We start from the raw sequence: 18,718 nt of genomic DNA on the forward strand, positions 1-18,718 counted from the left end.
TGGACTTTTTGCTCTTCAGAATATTTTGTCCCATGATTTTCCTGTGAATTCTCCTAGACATGGAATAAGTATCAGGTCCCTGGATCTAAGAGTGCAGAAATTATTCCCATTTTACAGATGAGGTGCTTGCAGTTCAAAGAGGCTATGACTTAGCCAAATCACATAGCTATTCTGAGATTCTGTCATTTTGAATGAGAAAGGCTCTCTAGCCCTCTTTGTGGTGGCAAAGAACTGGAAATTGCAGGGATGCTCATCACTTGCAAAATGGCTGACCAAGTTGTGGTATATGCATGGATGGAATGTGACTGTGCTATAAGAAATGGTGAGTTCAATGATCTTAGAAAAACATGGAAAGACTTGTGCAAAACAATGGAGAATGAAATGAGCAGAATCAAGTGAACATCATATACAGTAACAGCAATATTGTTTGAGGAATGACTTTGAGTGAGTAAGTTATTTTAACTATTAAAAATACCCAAATTAACTATAATGGAAATATGAAGAAAAATGCTATCTGTATCCAGAGAAAGAACTAATAAAGAGAAGTATGTATAGAAAAAAAAGACTTGGCTAGTGATTGGATATGAGTTGGTAAGAGAAAAGAGTTGACGATTACTTGATTAGTTGAGGTCCCAAACGTGAATGACTGGAATGATGGTGGTTCCCTTGTCAGAAACAGTAAAATTAGAAGGAGGTGTGGGTTTAGGGATAGAAAATAATGAGTCTTGTTTGGATATGGCTCTCCAGGTGGAGATATCAAAGAGGCAATTGGTGAAGTGGGCCTAGGAGAAAGATAGGAGTTACATATATAGGTTTGAGAGTCATCTGCATAGACAGAGATAATTGAGCCCACAGGAGCTAATCAGTTCTCCAAGAGAGTGCAGAGAGAAGAGAAGAGGTAGGACACATGAGTAAATAATCATAATACAGAGTAAGATATAATTGTTTTATAACCTAAGTATAAAATGCAATGGGAGTTAGAAAAGCAGTGTAGTTGTTTGGGGCTAGCCCTAACATAGCCTGGTCCAGTGATTCAGGTTCAGGGGTAAAGTATTCAGGGTTTGTAAAATACAACAAAAATGTAAGCATAAGAGATTAAAAGAATCAACTAAAGAGACAATAACAATAAAAATCTGCAGCCCCTTGGCCTCTACAGTCAACCAGTTAAGGTATTCATTCCCTAGAGGACAGCAGGAAGTGAGGTAAAACTTCTGGCATGAATTCCCACCTGGCTAACCCTTTTGTTTGCAGGAGGCAAGGGAGCCAATGCTATTCTTGTCCCTTTAAAGGACTAGCTTAGCCTACATGCTGCCAGAGCTACAACCTGGCATGTTAGGCACTGGGTAGGATCTCTAAAGGATTGTACTTAGGAGAGGTCTGGATGCAAATACTGCTTCTTTCACTGAGTAAACTTCTGACTAAGAGTGAGTCACTGACTTACAGAATTTTTAAGGGGATACCATGAGATACTGTATACAAAGCATTTTATAAATGTTAAAGTGCTTGCTGTATTAGTGTCAGCCATTATTATTCACATTCATAAAATCTCAGCGTTGTCAAGAAACCTTGGAGATCATTGAATTCATCCCACTCGTGAACAAAAAAACCTCTGCAGCACACCCAACAAATAACCATTCATCTTTTGTCCAAAGACCTCCAGTGAAGGAGAACTCTCTATCTCTTGAGACAGCCCATTCTACTTTTGGATACCTCTCGTTGATTAAAAAGATTTTCTTACCTCAAGTCTAAATCTGTCTCCTTACAACTTCGACCCATTGCTCCTAGTTTTGCCCCTGGGGGCCATGTAGAGCAAGCCTAAACTACCATCAACATGACAGTCCCTCAATATGATATCTCTATCCCTCCCCCAAGGTCTTCTATTTCTTATTCTAAATATCCTCCAATTCTGTCAACCTATTTTCATTCAGTATGATCTCAAAGCCACTCACCATCTTAATTATCCTGCTCTAGACACTTTTCAGCTTATCAATATTCTCTCTAAAATGCGTTGCCAAGAACTGAACACAATACATATAATCTGCCCAGAGAAGACTGCAGTAGGACTTTTACTTGCCTAGTCCTGCTGTGTGTAAGTCATCTCATAAAGCCTAAGATCACGAAGGCACTCAGTTTGTCCAATGCATCACATCATTCAAAGACAGCATCATGTATTAGCTATCATGTTGTACTTGAAATCAGAAAAACTTAGGTTCAAATTCAGTCTCTAACTTTTATTAGTTATGTGATCACAGAGGAGTCATTTAATTATCTCTGAGCTTTGGGTGATTCTCTAACGCTTATCTCCTGTTATAATAATATGGGAGCTTGATCACAGTTCATTGATTCTCATACTGTTGACTCATTAAATGAGTAGTTCATTAAACTTCCAGACCTTTTTTTTACCCTGTTGTACTTGAGAAACCGATATTCTGAACCCACTTGTAAGACTACATTAATTCATATCACACTTCTCTAACTTCCCAAATCTGCAAAACCCCAGGCTTCACTTTGGGGGCGATGGTGAAAACACCACTCGTTCCCCTAAGGTCTTCAATTTATTGCCTAGGGTGTCATAATCTTTAGCAATCTTTCTTAGATTTTTTTCTGCTGGTATCATTTATGCATACATAAATCACCAGAAATGGCTACTAATCATCCAATTTGACAAGTCTTAGAAGAATCACTGTCACATCTTAAATATACCCTCTGAAGACAGTTACCTGTTTTTTATTGTTATCAAGTTGGTAAATAGCTTTTTCAATATCATTCAGTAGGAAGTCACTAATGATTGCTACTTGCATTTTTTTCTGTGACATTTCCTAGATAATCTTTCACTTGTCATTCACCTGTGAACCTCATGTCATCATTCCCTGGAAGACAAATAGCTGCTTCTCTGTAGAGGGGCCAACTCCTTCCTCTTTGAGAAGAGCCTCATATCTGTTCCTTAGTTCAGAGATCAGTGGTCCTTTGGTCCTTTTTCCTCTGTATCATATTTCTCCATGTCTTGCCCTGCCTTATCCCTCACAATCTACTAATATAGTTCTAAATCCTCCTCTATATCTTTCAATTCTTTTTTCTTTTTTGTTTTCACATTGAAGCCCCTTCTTAATTGAAATTTTTATTTTAAAATAACTATTCTGATATCTTTTGATTTTGTATTACTTTCATTTCCACTATAAATCTCCCCCTCTTCCTCTTGCACAGGCTTCTAAGAGGACAGAAAAACAGTTAAGCAGAATTTACAAATCTTTTAATTTATCACCAAATCACATGCAATACTCTGTACCCATTGTCCCTCTACTTCTGCAAAAAAAACATGAGAAATGAATTTTCTCATCTATTCTTTGAAACTTTATTATCATAATTACATATGATTTAGTTTCAGGTTTTATTGTTGTTATGGTTCTTTTCATTTACACAGGTGCAATCATATATATTGTTTCCCTAGTTTTGCTTACATCAGCATTATGTGTCTTCCCATTCTTCTCTGCACTTTTCATAATCAATTTTTTGTAACGCACATTTAGTATTCCATTACATTCATGTATCACAATTTGTATGGCCATTCCTCAATGGATGGGCAATTACCTTATTTCCATTGGCATTTTTCATTTATTGTTAAAGAATGTTTGATTTTCCATGACTACCTGGATAGTGGAAAAGCATTCCTTAAGTCCCTTACCTTTTTTTCTAGGGGAAGGTATTTATATACATTGAGTATACAGACAGGAAGCACTTGGTCATGACAGAAATAAAAACATCACTTTTTGTTTGTCACTGAAAAATTCTCCCTGCTAGAAATAAGATCTGGTTTTAGTCATCCTTATTAGTAGCAATTTTGGCAAACTTATATTTCAAGTTGCTTTTGGGGGATCTTCAATCCTGGAATCAATACTCTCACCTCATTAGCACTTTCATCTCTGGGATGTCTGCTCTTTTCTTATTGCTGACTGCCCTCACCTGGTCCACTATTTCAGGCAAAGCTTTCATAATTCACTTCACCCTCTATTCTTCTCACCAAAAGTCTCTTTTCATTCACCATCTTCTCACTAAAAGTCTATCCTTCCACCTTCCAATTCTGTAACCATGAGGGAATCCAATGTCATTGTTTGTTGAAGGGGTAGGTCAGTCTATTTCTTCATGTCACCACTCAGCAGCCATATAGCTTTGTTCTTCCTTTATATATAGCTTTGTAACCAGGAGATCAAGGTACTAGCTAGCTGTGCAACTTCTCTGCATCTCAATTTCCTCATTTTAAAATAAAATTATAATACTAAATTACTTGTAACATCTTTCATCTTGAAGGCTATGATCCTAAGTGTATGTTCCTCTCTGAGGGGAACAATGACTTCATTTTTGTCTTTTTGTCCCCAAATTTGTACCTCACACCTAGTAGGCCCTTTATAAATGCTTGTTGATTGATTTGCATATTGTCTCTCCATTAGCATGTGAGCTCCTTGATATCTGAGACTGTTTTTCCCCCTTTCTTTATGTCTCCTGTGCTTAGAATAGTGCCTGGCACATAGTAGGAGTTTAATAGGTGATTGTTGATTATTAATTTATAGTCAATCCTTATCTCTGTATCCCCAGTTCCTAGTAAATAGTGGGCCCCTTATAAATGCTTGTTAATTAATCTATAATCTGTCCAAATTGCTTGACTCTTCAAACTTCCCTTCCCAACATTCCATTTGGATCCCCTGTCACTGTTGATATAATCTGTTGCTTATTGTAATGCATATTCTCAATATCATTACAGAAATCCATCTTCAAATTGATGTCACAATGATCTCTGAGATCTCTTCCTTCTCTGAATTCTTTTATTACTTAAAGTCCCAAACCACATTTTGTACTTGGTTGTATAATTTTGAATTGCCTTCTAGGTATTTTTACCTCTGTTATCCTCGTGTCCCATAGTAGACTTCTTAAGGGCAAAGACCATGTCTAACACTTCTCAAGTATTCCTTCAGTGTTGTAATATGATAATAATAACTGAAATTTATAAAATGCTTTAAAATTTGCAAAGTGTTTTTCTTTTGTCATATCTCTGGGGTCTCCTAATAATCTTGTAAGATAATTATCACAGATATTATTAAATATTAATTTACAAATGAATAACTGAGGTTCAGAGGTTAAGCAAACTGCTCGTCATATAAAGGAGTAAATGAAGTGAGATTTTCTTCAAGGAAGGAATCTTTTCCACTAGGAAAGATGGTTTCCATTGTCATGAAAATAATCCTAGTTGCGCAGGAGGAACTCAATACGTATTGCTTCATTCTAGTAGAAAATCTTATCTAAGGTATGTGTCATTTCTGCAAAATACAGATAACAATTAAGCCTTCATGGAGTTGTTACAAGGATCAGATGAGCTAATATACACAAACTCTTTGAAAGTTTTAACATATTATATAACATATTATATAAATGTGAGTTATTATTTTAATAAAAATGAACACCTATCCCCTGCTAATAGGGGCAGGTTGGTGGCACAGTGGATATAGTGCTGGGCCTGGAGTTCAAATCCAGCCTCAGACACTTAGCTATGTGACTCTGGGCAAGTCACTTAACTCTGTTTACCTCAGGTTCCTCACCTATCAAATGAGTTGGAGAAGGAAATGGCAAGCCACTCCAGTAAAAGCCTGAAATGGGTCATGAAGTGTTGAACACAACTGAACAACAACAGCAGCAAACCTCTTTTGACCTTTATCCAATTTATCCTTGTTGGATTCCTTGGCTCTACTTTATTTTGGGTTCAAGGAAAGCTTTCTATGTCGCTTATTTGGGGTAATGACTTCTGTTAGTAGACAAGCCAAATGTGTTCATTTGATTACCTCCAACTTTCAGGCAGTCAACATTTTTGCATTTTTTAAGCACTTCCTACTTGCTCGCACTGTGCTAAGTGCTGGGAATACAAATATAAATAGATAGAAAGACAGTTGCCACCCACGAGAAGTTTATATTTTAATGGGGGAAGTCAATACATGAAAGAGAGTTGAAAAGGGAGAAAGAGATATTAGATTGGGTGGGGAGGGGGTGGCTTGGAAGAGAAAGTCTTGTGAACAGCCTGGAGAGGAGTGAAGGTCATGTTGTTCCGAGCACCTTACTAGGTGCTCAGATTCCTAGATTCTAGGAGGAACCACCCCAATAGAGGGAGAGGCCACAGGGGCTGAGAGTACTTCAAAGATGTACATTTTAGGCCCTGACTGAGCTTCTGGGATAAAGAGGTTTCTAGAGTATGGTAGAACCATCTACTAAACTAAATATGTCTTGGATATCTTTTTTTTTTCTTGGAGAGATTTGGACTTGGGTTTCCTTCCAGTTACATAGTCTAATTTCATTTCTTTCTTTCATAGAAAATAAGACCTACTACTATCAAGGGAATTTTAAAGTTAGAGATATTCCATACAATAGCAATTTTGAAAGAGAGACTTCTGAAGAAACTGCATCTCTGAGCAAAATGATTGAGACTCGAGTAAGTCAAGGCTTGCCTATACTCACCTCATTATAAATTCTCTTGAAATATGAACATGCTGTTGGAGTTGACTTATGAACTCATTTCTCCCTTTTAACAGATGATTGATGCATTTCAAGCTTCTAGCATACACAATCAATATATCAATTCTCAAGTCACCAACCTATCGTAAGTCAAGTTTTTTTCAGAAACAAATAGCCCAAAAAGTGATTAATTCATCATACAAGTCTCTGTATTGCAAGTTCTTTCTGTCAGAAAAAAGTGATATAAATTTTGTAGTCAATATTCAATAAGAGGCTACTATCTGTCATTAACCTCAATGGCTGTCTGATATTCAGTGTAAACCCTCAAAATAAGAATACCTTTCTTATAACGTATGAATGGTTTAATGTTAAATTGTTCAATTGTCAAATGATAAATTAGGAAATACATATCCTTAAATCATCATCATAAATGGTTATGTGCATTATGTATATATTTACATTATGTACATCATAAGTGATTATTTCCTGATATCTGGTTTTGATCTAATATTACATAGGGTAATGAGGTCATCAGTGGACAGAGTGTTGTACTTGGAGTGAAAACACCTGAGTTCACATCTCTCCTCAGACACTAGCTGGGTGGTTCTAGGCAAGCCATCTGACCTCTTAGCCCCAGGTTCCTTATTTGTAAAATTAGAATAATGACAGCGCCAACCTTATAAGGTTGTTGAAAGGATTAAATGAAATGAAATATGAAATGAAATATATAAATGAAATAGATAAATGAAATATATTAAATGAAATCAAATGAAACCCTTTGGAAACTTTAAAATGCCTTAAGCATGCTAGTTATCATTATTTCAGTTTGATATCAGTTGACTTTTAGTTATCCATGTTCAATTCTCTCCTTTGAATGTATGAGAGTCTTGCCAAGACTTTATGGGAGGTTCTATACCTTCCTCTCACTAGGATTGTTACAGAATAGAAGGAGAGAATATCTACATTTCCAAGATGTTGTGTATTATTTATAACAAAGAAAAAATGCCATTCTGGCCTAAATGCCAGGACAACCTGGTTCAGGTCATACTCCGGACACATTCTGATTGCATGATCCTCAGTAAGTCATTAATCGCTGACTGCCTCAGTTTCCTCAGCTGTAAAATAGGGATAATAACAGATTGTTGTGAGCGTCAAATGAGATAATATTTGTAAAAGTGTTTAGCATGGTGCCTGCACACAGTGGGTAGTATATAAATTCCCTTCCCTTGTAATAAAAACTGCAGAGAAGGTGCTGACCTGAAGCTGTAGACAGGTGTTCTTAAATTTTTTTTGTCTCATGAACAGCTTCAGCAGTCTGGTGAAGCCCAAGGACCTCTTCTCAGAATGTTTTAAAATGAATAAAATAACATACAGAGGATTACAAAGAAGCTAATTATATTGAAATGAAGTTATCAATACATGTATAAGTTTGTATGTATGTGTTTTTATAACAAGTTTACAGACTCTAGGATAAGACCTCTTAGTAGAAAGAGTTTTCATATTCAGGAATTCATGCATTGGTATAGGGTCTATACTGATGAAATCACAGGTCTAGTCCCATCGTTTTAGGAGAATACCTGGCATATAGTAAGAGCTTAATAAATACTTGTTGACTCTTCGTACCCCAATGGGAAAAAGGGTATTTAGCCTCTGTTTTCCATACAGTTCCTAGTGATTGTCAGCAAAACCTATTAAGTCTAACAAACATTCATCAAATGCCTACTATGTGCAAGGGATTGTTCTAGGTTCCAGGAGCACAGAGAAATCAATCTTTGCCCTCAATCAGCTAATATTCTATAAGATTTAAATTCTGTATGCTGCAAGGCTATGCTGTGACCTTGTGTCCCTCCACCCTTTCCATGTCCAAGATTTCAGGCAGCTCTTAGAATGGCAATAGGACGAATACTGCGCACCTACATGGAAGTCTCACCTGACTCCCCCCTGGCCCTTCTTTCTTTCAAAACAGTTAGCTTTGCAACTGTAATAAAATGGACCAGCCTTAAACAAACACTAGCTCAGAAGGTCTGGTTTTCCTTGATTTTATCTGTTACCTATAAACAACCTCAAAATGGTAGAGAGACTAATGATCTCATTTGATTTATTGGCAGTAGAGGAAGTCTTCATGCCCCCACAAATCAACAGTACTTCCTCCTTGCTTATTTGTAACACCCTCTGCTAAATGTCATCTTTCCTTCTTTCAAATTCCCAGAGAACTTTGCTCACACATTTCATTCATTTATCTGTCAAATCTTCATTGAATTCCTACCATGTGCGATGTATTATACTTAGCTTTGTGGGTGATGTAAGGATAAATACTAATTTGTCACATTCTCCCTTGTATTATAGTTATTTGCATACATGTTTGATCTCTCCTTTTTGACTGAGGACAGGCATTGCTTATTTATCTTTGTGTCCTCCGTGACACCTAGCCGAGTGTCTTATACCTGAGTCTTCAATAAATCTTTGTTGAGTGAATAGATGATCTCACTTTATATCTAGATTATACCTCTTCTTATATGCCTCTAACCTATATCCATTAAGCTTAGAGTATTAATAAAGCTAGGTATTTTTTTGCCACTAACTAATGGATACACCACATATGTATGTATGTATACATGTATATCCATAATGTCTCTGTATAAACATCTCATAGACATGAGGGATTGAATCTTAGCATGAGAAAGGATCTCAAAGGTCATTTGGTTCCATCATTACCCAAATCTCACATCCTATTTCCAATATTAGAGATATTATGCTCACAAAAATCAGTCTTCCAGATTCAGCATAAAGATATCTTCAGTGAGGGGAAATTCATTACACTTCCTCCTGAGGCATGCTATTACATTTTCAGATAGTGCTAATTGTTGGAACTTTGTCTTTATTTTGAGCTAAAATGGCCTATATCCAGAAACATTTTCAGAATCAATAAAGCAGTATCAGAGCAGAGACCATGCAGGGGAAAACTGCCTTTGCCAATATAATGAACGATTGTACTTTTTCCAGCCCAAGCTCTGATGGTGTGACAGTAGATATTTGGCTCATGATGAAGTCTTCCCCAGGAAGGAAAGCAGATATGAGAAGAAAAATTGGAAATGTCTTGAATCACATGCTGAGGAATAACTCTGCATCCCTGACTTTTGATCCCTCTTCCCTTAAGCTTACAGGCAAGTATAAATACGTCATTCATTCATGTAACTGTCATTCTACCTATGCTTCATCTTATAGTTAGGATTCCAGCTGCCATTATTCCAGCTCTTAGCTTTAGAGTCACCGCTCTGTCATCATACACCCAAAATTGGGATGAATTACTACAACCCTCCACAGGACCTGGATGACCCTCCCCCACCCTGTCCTTTTTCCACCTCATGATATTCCACCAAAGGGGGTATTGGCCTCAGTACTATGTGAGATAACACCTAACATCTCTCACATCATTTCTCAGCACATTGTTTTGTGCATTATAGATAAATGCCTGCTAAATAAATAAATGAATGAATGAATGACCATTGATGCTGGGTCATTTCTCTATTCATATACTATATATATTTATATAGATTTACACAGCCAGGTGTATTTCTTACGCTTGACTAATGTGCCTGTATACACTGTATTCTCAGTCAATTTAGAACAGATAGGAGGTCCTTTTAGCCATTTCTATAATTTAGCAGGGATTTCAGGAAGTCGCAGGTATGCGTTCGCATGGCTAACTTGTATAATACCACCTAAACGACTAGAGCCCTGGACTTGGAGTCAGGAAGACATAAATTCAAATCCTGTGTCAGATGAGTTACCTGGGCAAGTCACTTAATCTCCTTCAGCTTCAATTTTCTAATCTGTAAAATAGGGATAATAGCACCTACATCACATGGCTGTTGTGATAATCAAATAAGATAATTTATAGTGATTTGCAAATTTTAAAGCACAATACAAATGTTAGCTCTTATAGCTATTATTGGTGGTGGTGGTGGTAGCAGCAGCAGCAGCAGCAGCGGTAGTAGTATCATGAAGGAGAACCTAAGAATGAGGTTCCACTTTTGATCATTTGCATAATAAATCTAAATGAAAGCATGAATTCTAGATATCTTCACATTGCACATTCACCTTGGGGGCCAGTTCTAGGCTAGGCTCAATCTGATTCAGCTCAATTCAACAAGCATTGACGAGCACCTACCATGAGTAAGGCACTATGTACTGGGCTTGGGATGCAAACCCAAAGCAAAGAAATAAACTCTTCAGTTCTCAAGGAGCTTACATTCTGCTTGGGGACACAACATTTACACAAATAGGGCAAAAACAATCTGAAGAGGAGAAGTCCATTAACATGTAAGGGGATCAGGAAAAGCTTTTGGTAGGAGGTGACAACTAAGATGGGCCATAAAAGAAGCTAAAGATTCTAAGAGGTGGACATAAGGAGGCAATGTCTTCCTATCACTGGGGACAGCCTATATGAAGGCACAAATCGTATACACTATTTAGCCTGTGGACCAATGACAAAACCCAAATCCCTACGATCTCATAGAATTCTTATTCTCCTGAATGGATGTTCTCTTCTGATGTGCCTTGGAATCCTATTCCACCTAGGTGATCCCTGACTTTCATATATACCCCATGTCATGGACATCATGACTTAGAGAAACTGAAGTCAGCTGAAATACATGCCCTGTACTTATTTCATATTTGTTTTTGTTTCAGAAACCAGTAAAGTCCATGCTGAAAGGACAATCAACAATTGTAAGTTCAGAAAATTTCGAATGACAACACCAATAATAATGACACGTGACAGTGTTCTGGAATGATGGAGTGAAGAATGAGATACAAAAGTACCTAATGAAAAGAGAGCAGCCATTTCCCAAAACCTTATAAGAGAGTGGAAATCATTTCAGCTGCTGCTCTGTAGCATAATTAAAGAAACTTGAATGTTCCTGTTTTTAAGGAAACCAATTGATTATTTCTTTCTGACAGGCTGTGGGAGGAGGGCAAAAATGTCCTCGGCATATGACCGAATTAAAGGAGGATCTGCTGCTCAGGAAGGGGAATGGCCATGGCAAGCTAGCCTGAAGGTCAGGGGCCGACACTATTGTGGGGCATCTCTGATTAGCAACAGGTGGCTGGTGACTGCAGCTCATTGCTTTAAAAAGTGAGTGAGTTATACCAAGATAAGGTTAAAATGTGTGCACGATTTAGACATAAAGAGTGGTACCATAGGCAAATCAGACCTATGGATAAGTGAAGAATTTCAGACCAAAGAAGATATAGAGAGCATTATAAAATGTAAAATGGATAATTTTGATTATATGAAATTAAAAAGTTTTTGCACGAACAAAACCAATGAAACCAAGATTGAAAGGAAGGCAGAAAACTGGGAAATTTTTTTTGCAGAAAGTATCTCTGATAAAGACCTCATTTCTTAAATATATACACAGCTGGGTCAAATTTATAAGAATATTAGTCATTCCCCAATTGATAAATGGTTAAAGAAGGTTAAGCAGAAAAATCAAAGCTATTTATATTCATATGAAAAAATGCTCTAAATCACTATTGATTAGAGTAATACAAATTAAAATAACTCTGAGGTAATACCTCACACCCACCAGATTGGCTAATATGACAAAAAAGAAACATGATAAATGTTGGTGGGATTGTGGGAAAACTGGGACACAAATGCATTGTTGGTGGTGTTATGAATTGATCCAAACATTCTGGAAAGCAATTTGTAACTATGCTCAAAGGGCTATAAAACTGTGCATACCCTTTGATCCAGTAAATACCACTGCTAGATTCTTATCTCAAAGAGATTCTTTTTTTAAAAAAAGGAAAAAGAACATATTTGTACAAAAATATTCATAGTATCTCTTTTTATGGTGGCTAAGAATTAGAAATTGAGGGGATGTCCATCAATTGGGGAATGGCTGAATAACTTGTGATATATGATTATAATGTAATATTGTGATATAAGAAATGACTAGGAGGATGATTTCTGAAATAAAGTGCAAATGAGGCAGGAAAACACTGTATACAATGGTGTAAAATTATACGATGAACAAGTGTGAATGACTTAGCTATTCTCTTATATCTTAGCTATACAATGATCCAAGGCAATCCCAAAGAACTCATGATGAAAAGTGATATCCAAATCCAGAGAAAGAACGGATGTCATCTGAACACAGACTGATTATACTATTTTCCCCTTCCTTCCTTCCTTCCTTCCTTCCTTCCTTCCTTCCTTCCTTCCTTCCTTCCTTCCTTCCTTCCTTCCTTCCTTCCTTCCTTCCTTCCCTTCCTTCCCTTCCTCCTTTTCTTCTTTCTTTCTTTCCTTCTTTTTTCTTTCTTTCTTTTCTCTCTCTCTCTTTCCTTCCTTCCTTTCCTTCCTTCCCTTCATCCTTCCCTCCCTCCTTCCTTCCTTCCTTCTTTCCTCCCTCCCTCCCTCCCTCTCACTCTCTTTCCCTTCTCTCTCTTTCTTTCCTTCCTTCTTTCTTTCTTTCTGTCTCTTTTCTCCTTTCTTTCTCTTTCCTCCTTTCTTTCTTTGTCTTTCTCTCTCTCCCTTCCTTTCTTCCTTCCTTCCTTCCTTCCTTTCTTTCTTTCTTTCTTTCTTTCTTTCTTTCTTTCTTGAATTTCCTAGCACAAAATTACTAATATGGAAATATTTTACATAATTGCATATGTATAACATATCAGATTGCTTACCATCTCAGGGAGGGGGAGGAGAGAGAGGAAGGGGTAGAATTTGGAATTCAAAACTTAAAAAAAAACAATGAATGTTAAAAATTGTTTTTACATGTAATTGGGAGAAAATAAAATAGCATATAAAAAACAAGAGTATGCTAAGTTTGATAGGTTGAAAGTTCTGGGTGTGGAGAAATTCAATGCCCCACTGAAGCATAAGAATGGCTATGGACATGCGCTAGCTATGTGACCCTGGGGAAGTCGCTTAACCATTTGAATGCCTCAGCTTCCTCAATTGTAAAATGTGGATAATAATAGTCCCTTCTCACAGTGTTATTGTGAGAATCAAATGAGACAATATTTGTAATGCCCCAGGCACAGTGCCTGGCACTATATAAGTGCTTAAAGCCTTCCTTCCTCCCTCCAACCCGACTGGTGATTTCTAAGACTAAAGTTAAGTGTCTGAAGATGGTTGGGGACAAGTGAAATTCACAGTAACTAAACGAAAAGGTCAAGTAATGGAGACATTTTAATTTGTTAATTCGTGAACATAAAATATGAAGGAAATTCCAATAAAACTCTTCTTTGTGGTAAGATTAATTATGTTCCCATAGAAAACCTTCGATATAGTTAAGCTAGAGGAGCTGTGATACAAAGGGAAAATCATGTGGGACACCAGTCAGGACATGTGGATTCTAGTCTAGTTTTGCTCTGTGATCTAAGAGAAGTTTTTGGGTCTCAGTTCCCTGATGTGTAAATGATCTTTTGATCCCTCCAAGATCCCAAATACCATAATCCTTATCAGTGTGTGAGGCTAACTTATAATGATGGTGCTTTAAGGTTTGTGATGCACTTTACATATTGTTCTCTCTCCCACCATCTGAGATGTCTAAGAGGCAAACTACTTTGAAAACTGGTGGTTGGGGTCTATCCAAAACCATTATACTATTGTATACAAATAGAAGCTTAAAACACTTGCATCCTATGAGCCAAAGACCAAAGATACCATTTTTGTTTCTTTAGCTACAAAAATATATCAGACTGGACTGTCAGTTTTGGGACTGTGGTAAATCCTCCCTACATGAAGAACAAAATAAGAGACTTTATTGTTCATGAAAACTACGATCCACGTGCCCACCATGATGACATAGCTGTTGTGCTCCTTGCTGAACCAGTCTCTTTTACAAACAACGTGCACCGAGTTTGTCTTCCAGAAGCTACGCAGAACTTTCCGCCAGGGTCGGATGTTGTTGTGACAGGATGGGGAGCACTTGCAAAGGATGGTATATGTGCTGATAATAATTTGTATTTTCATATATGGGATAGAATTTAATTCAGTTCAATTGAACAAACATTTATCTTTTTCATATGTTCAGCATACTCTGCTAGGTTTTAGGGATACAAAGATAAAAGGCAGCACAGCCCCTGTTCTCAAGATACTCATGAGCTGACAGGGAAAATCTCTGGGGGCAGTGCTATGTGAGAGAACCAAAGTTTTCTTCTATGCCTTAAATCCCAGGGAAGGACAATCCGAGAACATCATCATCTAGATGACCAAAGGGATCCAGATAGTTCTGAAACCTTCCAGGTCAACAATCTAGAGCTTTGCACCACTGGTCTGGAGTCTCTGATTGAGGCAGGCTTGGGTCTAGTTAGATTTCATTTCCCACCGACCAATTATTCACTATGTTCTCTCTATGTTTCTGTCTTTGGGTCTCTGTGTCTGTGCTGTCTCTCTGTGTGCATCTCTCTTCTTCTCCTTCCCTCCATCTCACACACACACACACACACACACACACACACAAACACACACGCACACACTCAGTCATACACGAACACCTACGATGATCACCTATTTTCTCTCTCCTACTTTCTCACAACCTCTACTACTCTAAGCAACTTGGTTGAAGGGACCATATCACCTTTGTCTTTGCATCTACAACTTATCATAGTGCTTTGCACATATTAGACACCATAAATATTGGTTGAATTGAATTGAATAGTTCATTTCTTTCCCTCACCTCCATGATGTGAGGAATGTCCCAGGAAAACAAAATAATCCAGACTCTATTCCCGGAAGTCTCTCTCTAGATCTGAAGTCTCAAATGCTACATGATTAGGACTGGAAAGGACCTTAGAGATTATCCATTTAGTTTTTCTCATTTTACAGATAAAGAAACTGAGGATCAGAGAGGTGAGATGACTTCCAGAGCTAATCAATGACAGAGCTAGGCCTTGAACCTGGGCTTCCTCACTCCTGGTCTAGGGTTCATTCCACTGTAGTTCAAAGTTCCTGAATGGTGACTTCTGAGACTGCAACCCTAGAGGCTGATGCGATTCTAATAGTAGTCAATGATCAGAGAGGGTTGGGTTTGTGTTTTCTTTGTTTTGTTTTTCCCCAGCTAACAGGGTTCCCTTTTCTCAATTATTGCTATTCTTCAAGGAAGCTCATTTGTTAATTTTAATTTATTTTAGGTTCATTTCCAAAATCACTTCAAAAAGCACCAGTGAAAATTATTGACACAGAGACTTGCAATAGTGAAGCTTCCTATGATGGTCTCATACTTAACACAATGTTATGTGCGGGTTACATGGAAGGACACATTGACGCCTGTCAGGTAAATCCATACCAACAAGAGAAATAGTGCAAAGGCATTTTCCATAAAGAATTTGATTTAGATAATTATGGGATCATTAACAAAAATATTGCTTTAACATATATGGATTTATATTTCTATATATGTTCATATTTACTGAGGGGAGTCTGTTTTATAGTGAATAGAATGAAAGTCCTATAGTCAGGAAGACATGCCTTCACGTGTGACCTCAGACAGTTACTATCTGTATAATCTTGGCAAGTCACTTAACTCCTTAACCTTAACCTACCAAAAAGGAAACTCAGTTTTCTCACCTATAAAATGATGATAAAATACAATGTTCCTCTCATGGTTGTTCTGAGGGTCAAATGAGATAATATTTGTAAAATGTTTTCCAAACTTAAAAGTTCTATATAAATGCTAGTTATTACTACTACTACTACTACCACTACTACTACTACTACTACTACTACTACTACTACTACTACTACTACTACTATCACCACCACCATCACCACGATTACTACTGCTGCTTTTGTGGGGTATGAGTTAAGGTTGGGGCAGCTGGACTTGTGACTCTGTGTGTGTGTGTGTGCGCGTGTGTGTGTGCGTGCGTGCGTGCGTGCGTGTGCGCGCCCCTTCCACCACATCAGCAAGTCTATATCTATCTTAGAAAATTGCCAATAGTCCCAAGAGGTTAAGTGACTTGTCAGTGGTCAGGACTTGAAACCAGGTCTTTATGAAGGCCAGGGCTGACCTTCTATCCTTATGCCATCATTATTTCTCTTATAGTTCAGTTGTTGTTGTTCAGTCAGCCAGTCGTGTCCAATTCCTTTTGATCCCATGGACTTGTCCATGGAGTTTTCTTGGCAAAGATACTAGAGCAGTTTGCCATTTCCTTCTCCAGGGTGTTCCCATTTTACAGATGAGGAGCTGAGGCAAATAGGAGTGACACAGCTATTAAGTGTCTGAGGTCAAATTTGAACTCATATCTTCCTGACTGGAGGCCAGGTACTCTATCCACTGCAGCACCTAGCTTCCCTCATATTTAAATAGCAGTCTTTAAGTCAGCAAAGAATCAACCTGAGAGATTTATAAATAATGCTTAGTCCTACTCTACCCTCCCAAGTTTCCATTCCAACCTCTTCATTGCTTGGTCCAATTATTTCACTCAGTGACAGATTAGGTGAGGAGTGAGGAGGAAGGAGGGTGGCCTTGCCACCAAATATCACAAGTCCTGAGGGGTCCAGGAAGCCTGGATTGGTTCAGGGGCCTTTAGGGAGCTTTACTTCATGGGAAGTTTAGAAAAGTAAATTGTTAAAATGATAAATCTATCTTCCTGTTTTTAGGGTGACTCTGGTGGACCACTGGTTCACCCTAATTCTCGAAATATTTGGTTCCTTGTTGGAATAGTGAGCTGGGGAGATGACTGTGGCAAAAAGAACAAACCAGGTGTCTACACACGGGTGACTTCCTATCGTTCATGGATTGCTTCCAAGACTGGTATTTGAGAAAAGCATTTTGTAGAGATAATGTCAGGTCATACGTGTCTATGATGGCTGCACCTTATTTAACATGCATTTTAAAGTGTTTTTGGCCAATGGATGTTCAAACATTATCCTGAAAGTTTACATACAGAACTATGTACAGCACTCCTGCCCTCCTCAAACAAAGCACTTTGTGTGAATTTCTCCTTGCTCCCATCATTCCCTGTACTACATACTATGCTTACCTGGGAACATGTTCTATACCCCCAGCAGAATGTAAGCTCCAGAAGGGGAGGGACCATTTCATTCTCTTTAAAAAAATCTTTTTGTTCCCGGTGTCTAACATGTAACAGACACTTAAAATATTCTTTAGTTGAAACATATCATACTCAAATATTCTAATTCCCCATTCATTAACATATTATATAAGATTTAATTCTGGAAGAGAACTCAGAAATCATTTAATCCAATCCCTTTGTTTTTCTGAAGAGGGAGCTCAGGCCTAGGGAAAAGGTCACACAGGTAATAAACAACAAAAAAGCACTAGAAGTTTGAGTGAAGTGTTAAACCTGAAAGTTTGGTTGAAGGAAACAACAGAGCTAGGTGATAGAAAAATCCATGTTGTTTATTATTTTCCCTTAAAGCATAGCTAAGCTAGCTTACTTGTATGTAGCTCTGGCTCCTGAACAAAGCAAAGAGAAAACTTATATATGTTATTTTAGCAGACCCCACAAGCCTGTGTTGCCTCGTTTTTTTATGACCCCCATGTATGTTTAAACATTATACAAGAAGAGGATTTTCCTTAATGGAACAGGGTTGTAAAGAATGTTGACAAAAGTCAGTTAACATTAAGAGCTAGGTAGTCTTTCTTGGAGTTAGGGTCTCGTCCTTTAATGGCTAACAGGGGTAAGAGTGTCCTTAGGTCAGTCTAATCTGGTCTTGTTGAGTGGTAAGGGTATTTCCTGAGCAAACTTTTAGAGAGAACAAAGAAGCCCAGGTCCTGGATCTTCATCCACTTACTCATTAATTCAGGCTCTGGGTCTAGTTGAAATTAAAAATGATATAAAATAGTATAATATTTTCCACAGAAGGAAAGAAAAATATGGTCAGTACTTAAAATGTGTTTATTTAAATATGTTTTTCTCCCCTATGTCCCATCAACGTAGAAGATTATCATATTTGTTTAGGCTATTTTTTAGAATACAGATGATCAATATGGTCCTTAGCACTATAATTTACCCTTCAAACAGAGCTCTGCTGTTTTCCTAGATCCTTTGTACCTGAATGGATTTATCGGCATTTGGCAATGCCTTTGATTTTAGCCATTCAGCTCTTAGAACTTTATGTAAGTCTGTTCTTGTCCTTTAGAATTTAGTCCATTTGATCTAACAATACTGTAAAAGATTGCCACGAAAGCCTTAATTAGATTGGATTGTCATATACAGTATTTGCTTTCCTGTTGTTGCCTTCAATAGTGGG

The 18,718-nt window shown here is 37.6% G+C and overlaps 1 protein-coding gene across 1 annotated transcript in view; it reads left to right on the forward strand.

The window, feature by feature from the left end:
• LOC118854753 (transmembrane protease serine 11B-like protein) overlaps positions 1-17,263 on the forward strand; it is a 26,989-nt gene extending 9,726 nt beyond the window's left edge. The window contains exons 3-10 of the mRNA XM_036765017.1: positions 6,351-6,469; positions 6,570-6,637; positions 9,496-9,656; positions 11,185-11,223; positions 11,455-11,629; positions 14,179-14,438; positions 15,631-15,773; positions 17,102-17,263. Of these exons, the coding sequence (XP_036620912.1) occupies positions 6,351-6,469; positions 6,570-6,637; positions 9,496-9,656; positions 11,185-11,223; positions 11,455-11,629; positions 14,179-14,438; positions 15,631-15,773; positions 17,102-17,263 (1,127 nt within the window). The remainder of the gene's footprint in view (positions 1-6,350; positions 6,470-6,569; positions 6,638-9,495; positions 9,657-11,184; positions 11,224-11,454; positions 11,630-14,178; positions 14,439-15,630; positions 15,774-17,101) is intronic.
• Positions 17,264-18,718: the final 1,455 nt, after the last annotated feature.

Source organism: Trichosurus vulpecula, chromosome 6 (assembly GCF_011100635.1).
Source record: "Trichosurus vulpecula isolate mTriVul1 chromosome 6, mTriVul1.pri, whole genome shotgun sequence".
Classification (NCBI taxonomy): Eukaryota; Metazoa; Chordata; class Mammalia; order Diprotodontia; family Phalangeridae; genus Trichosurus; species Trichosurus vulpecula.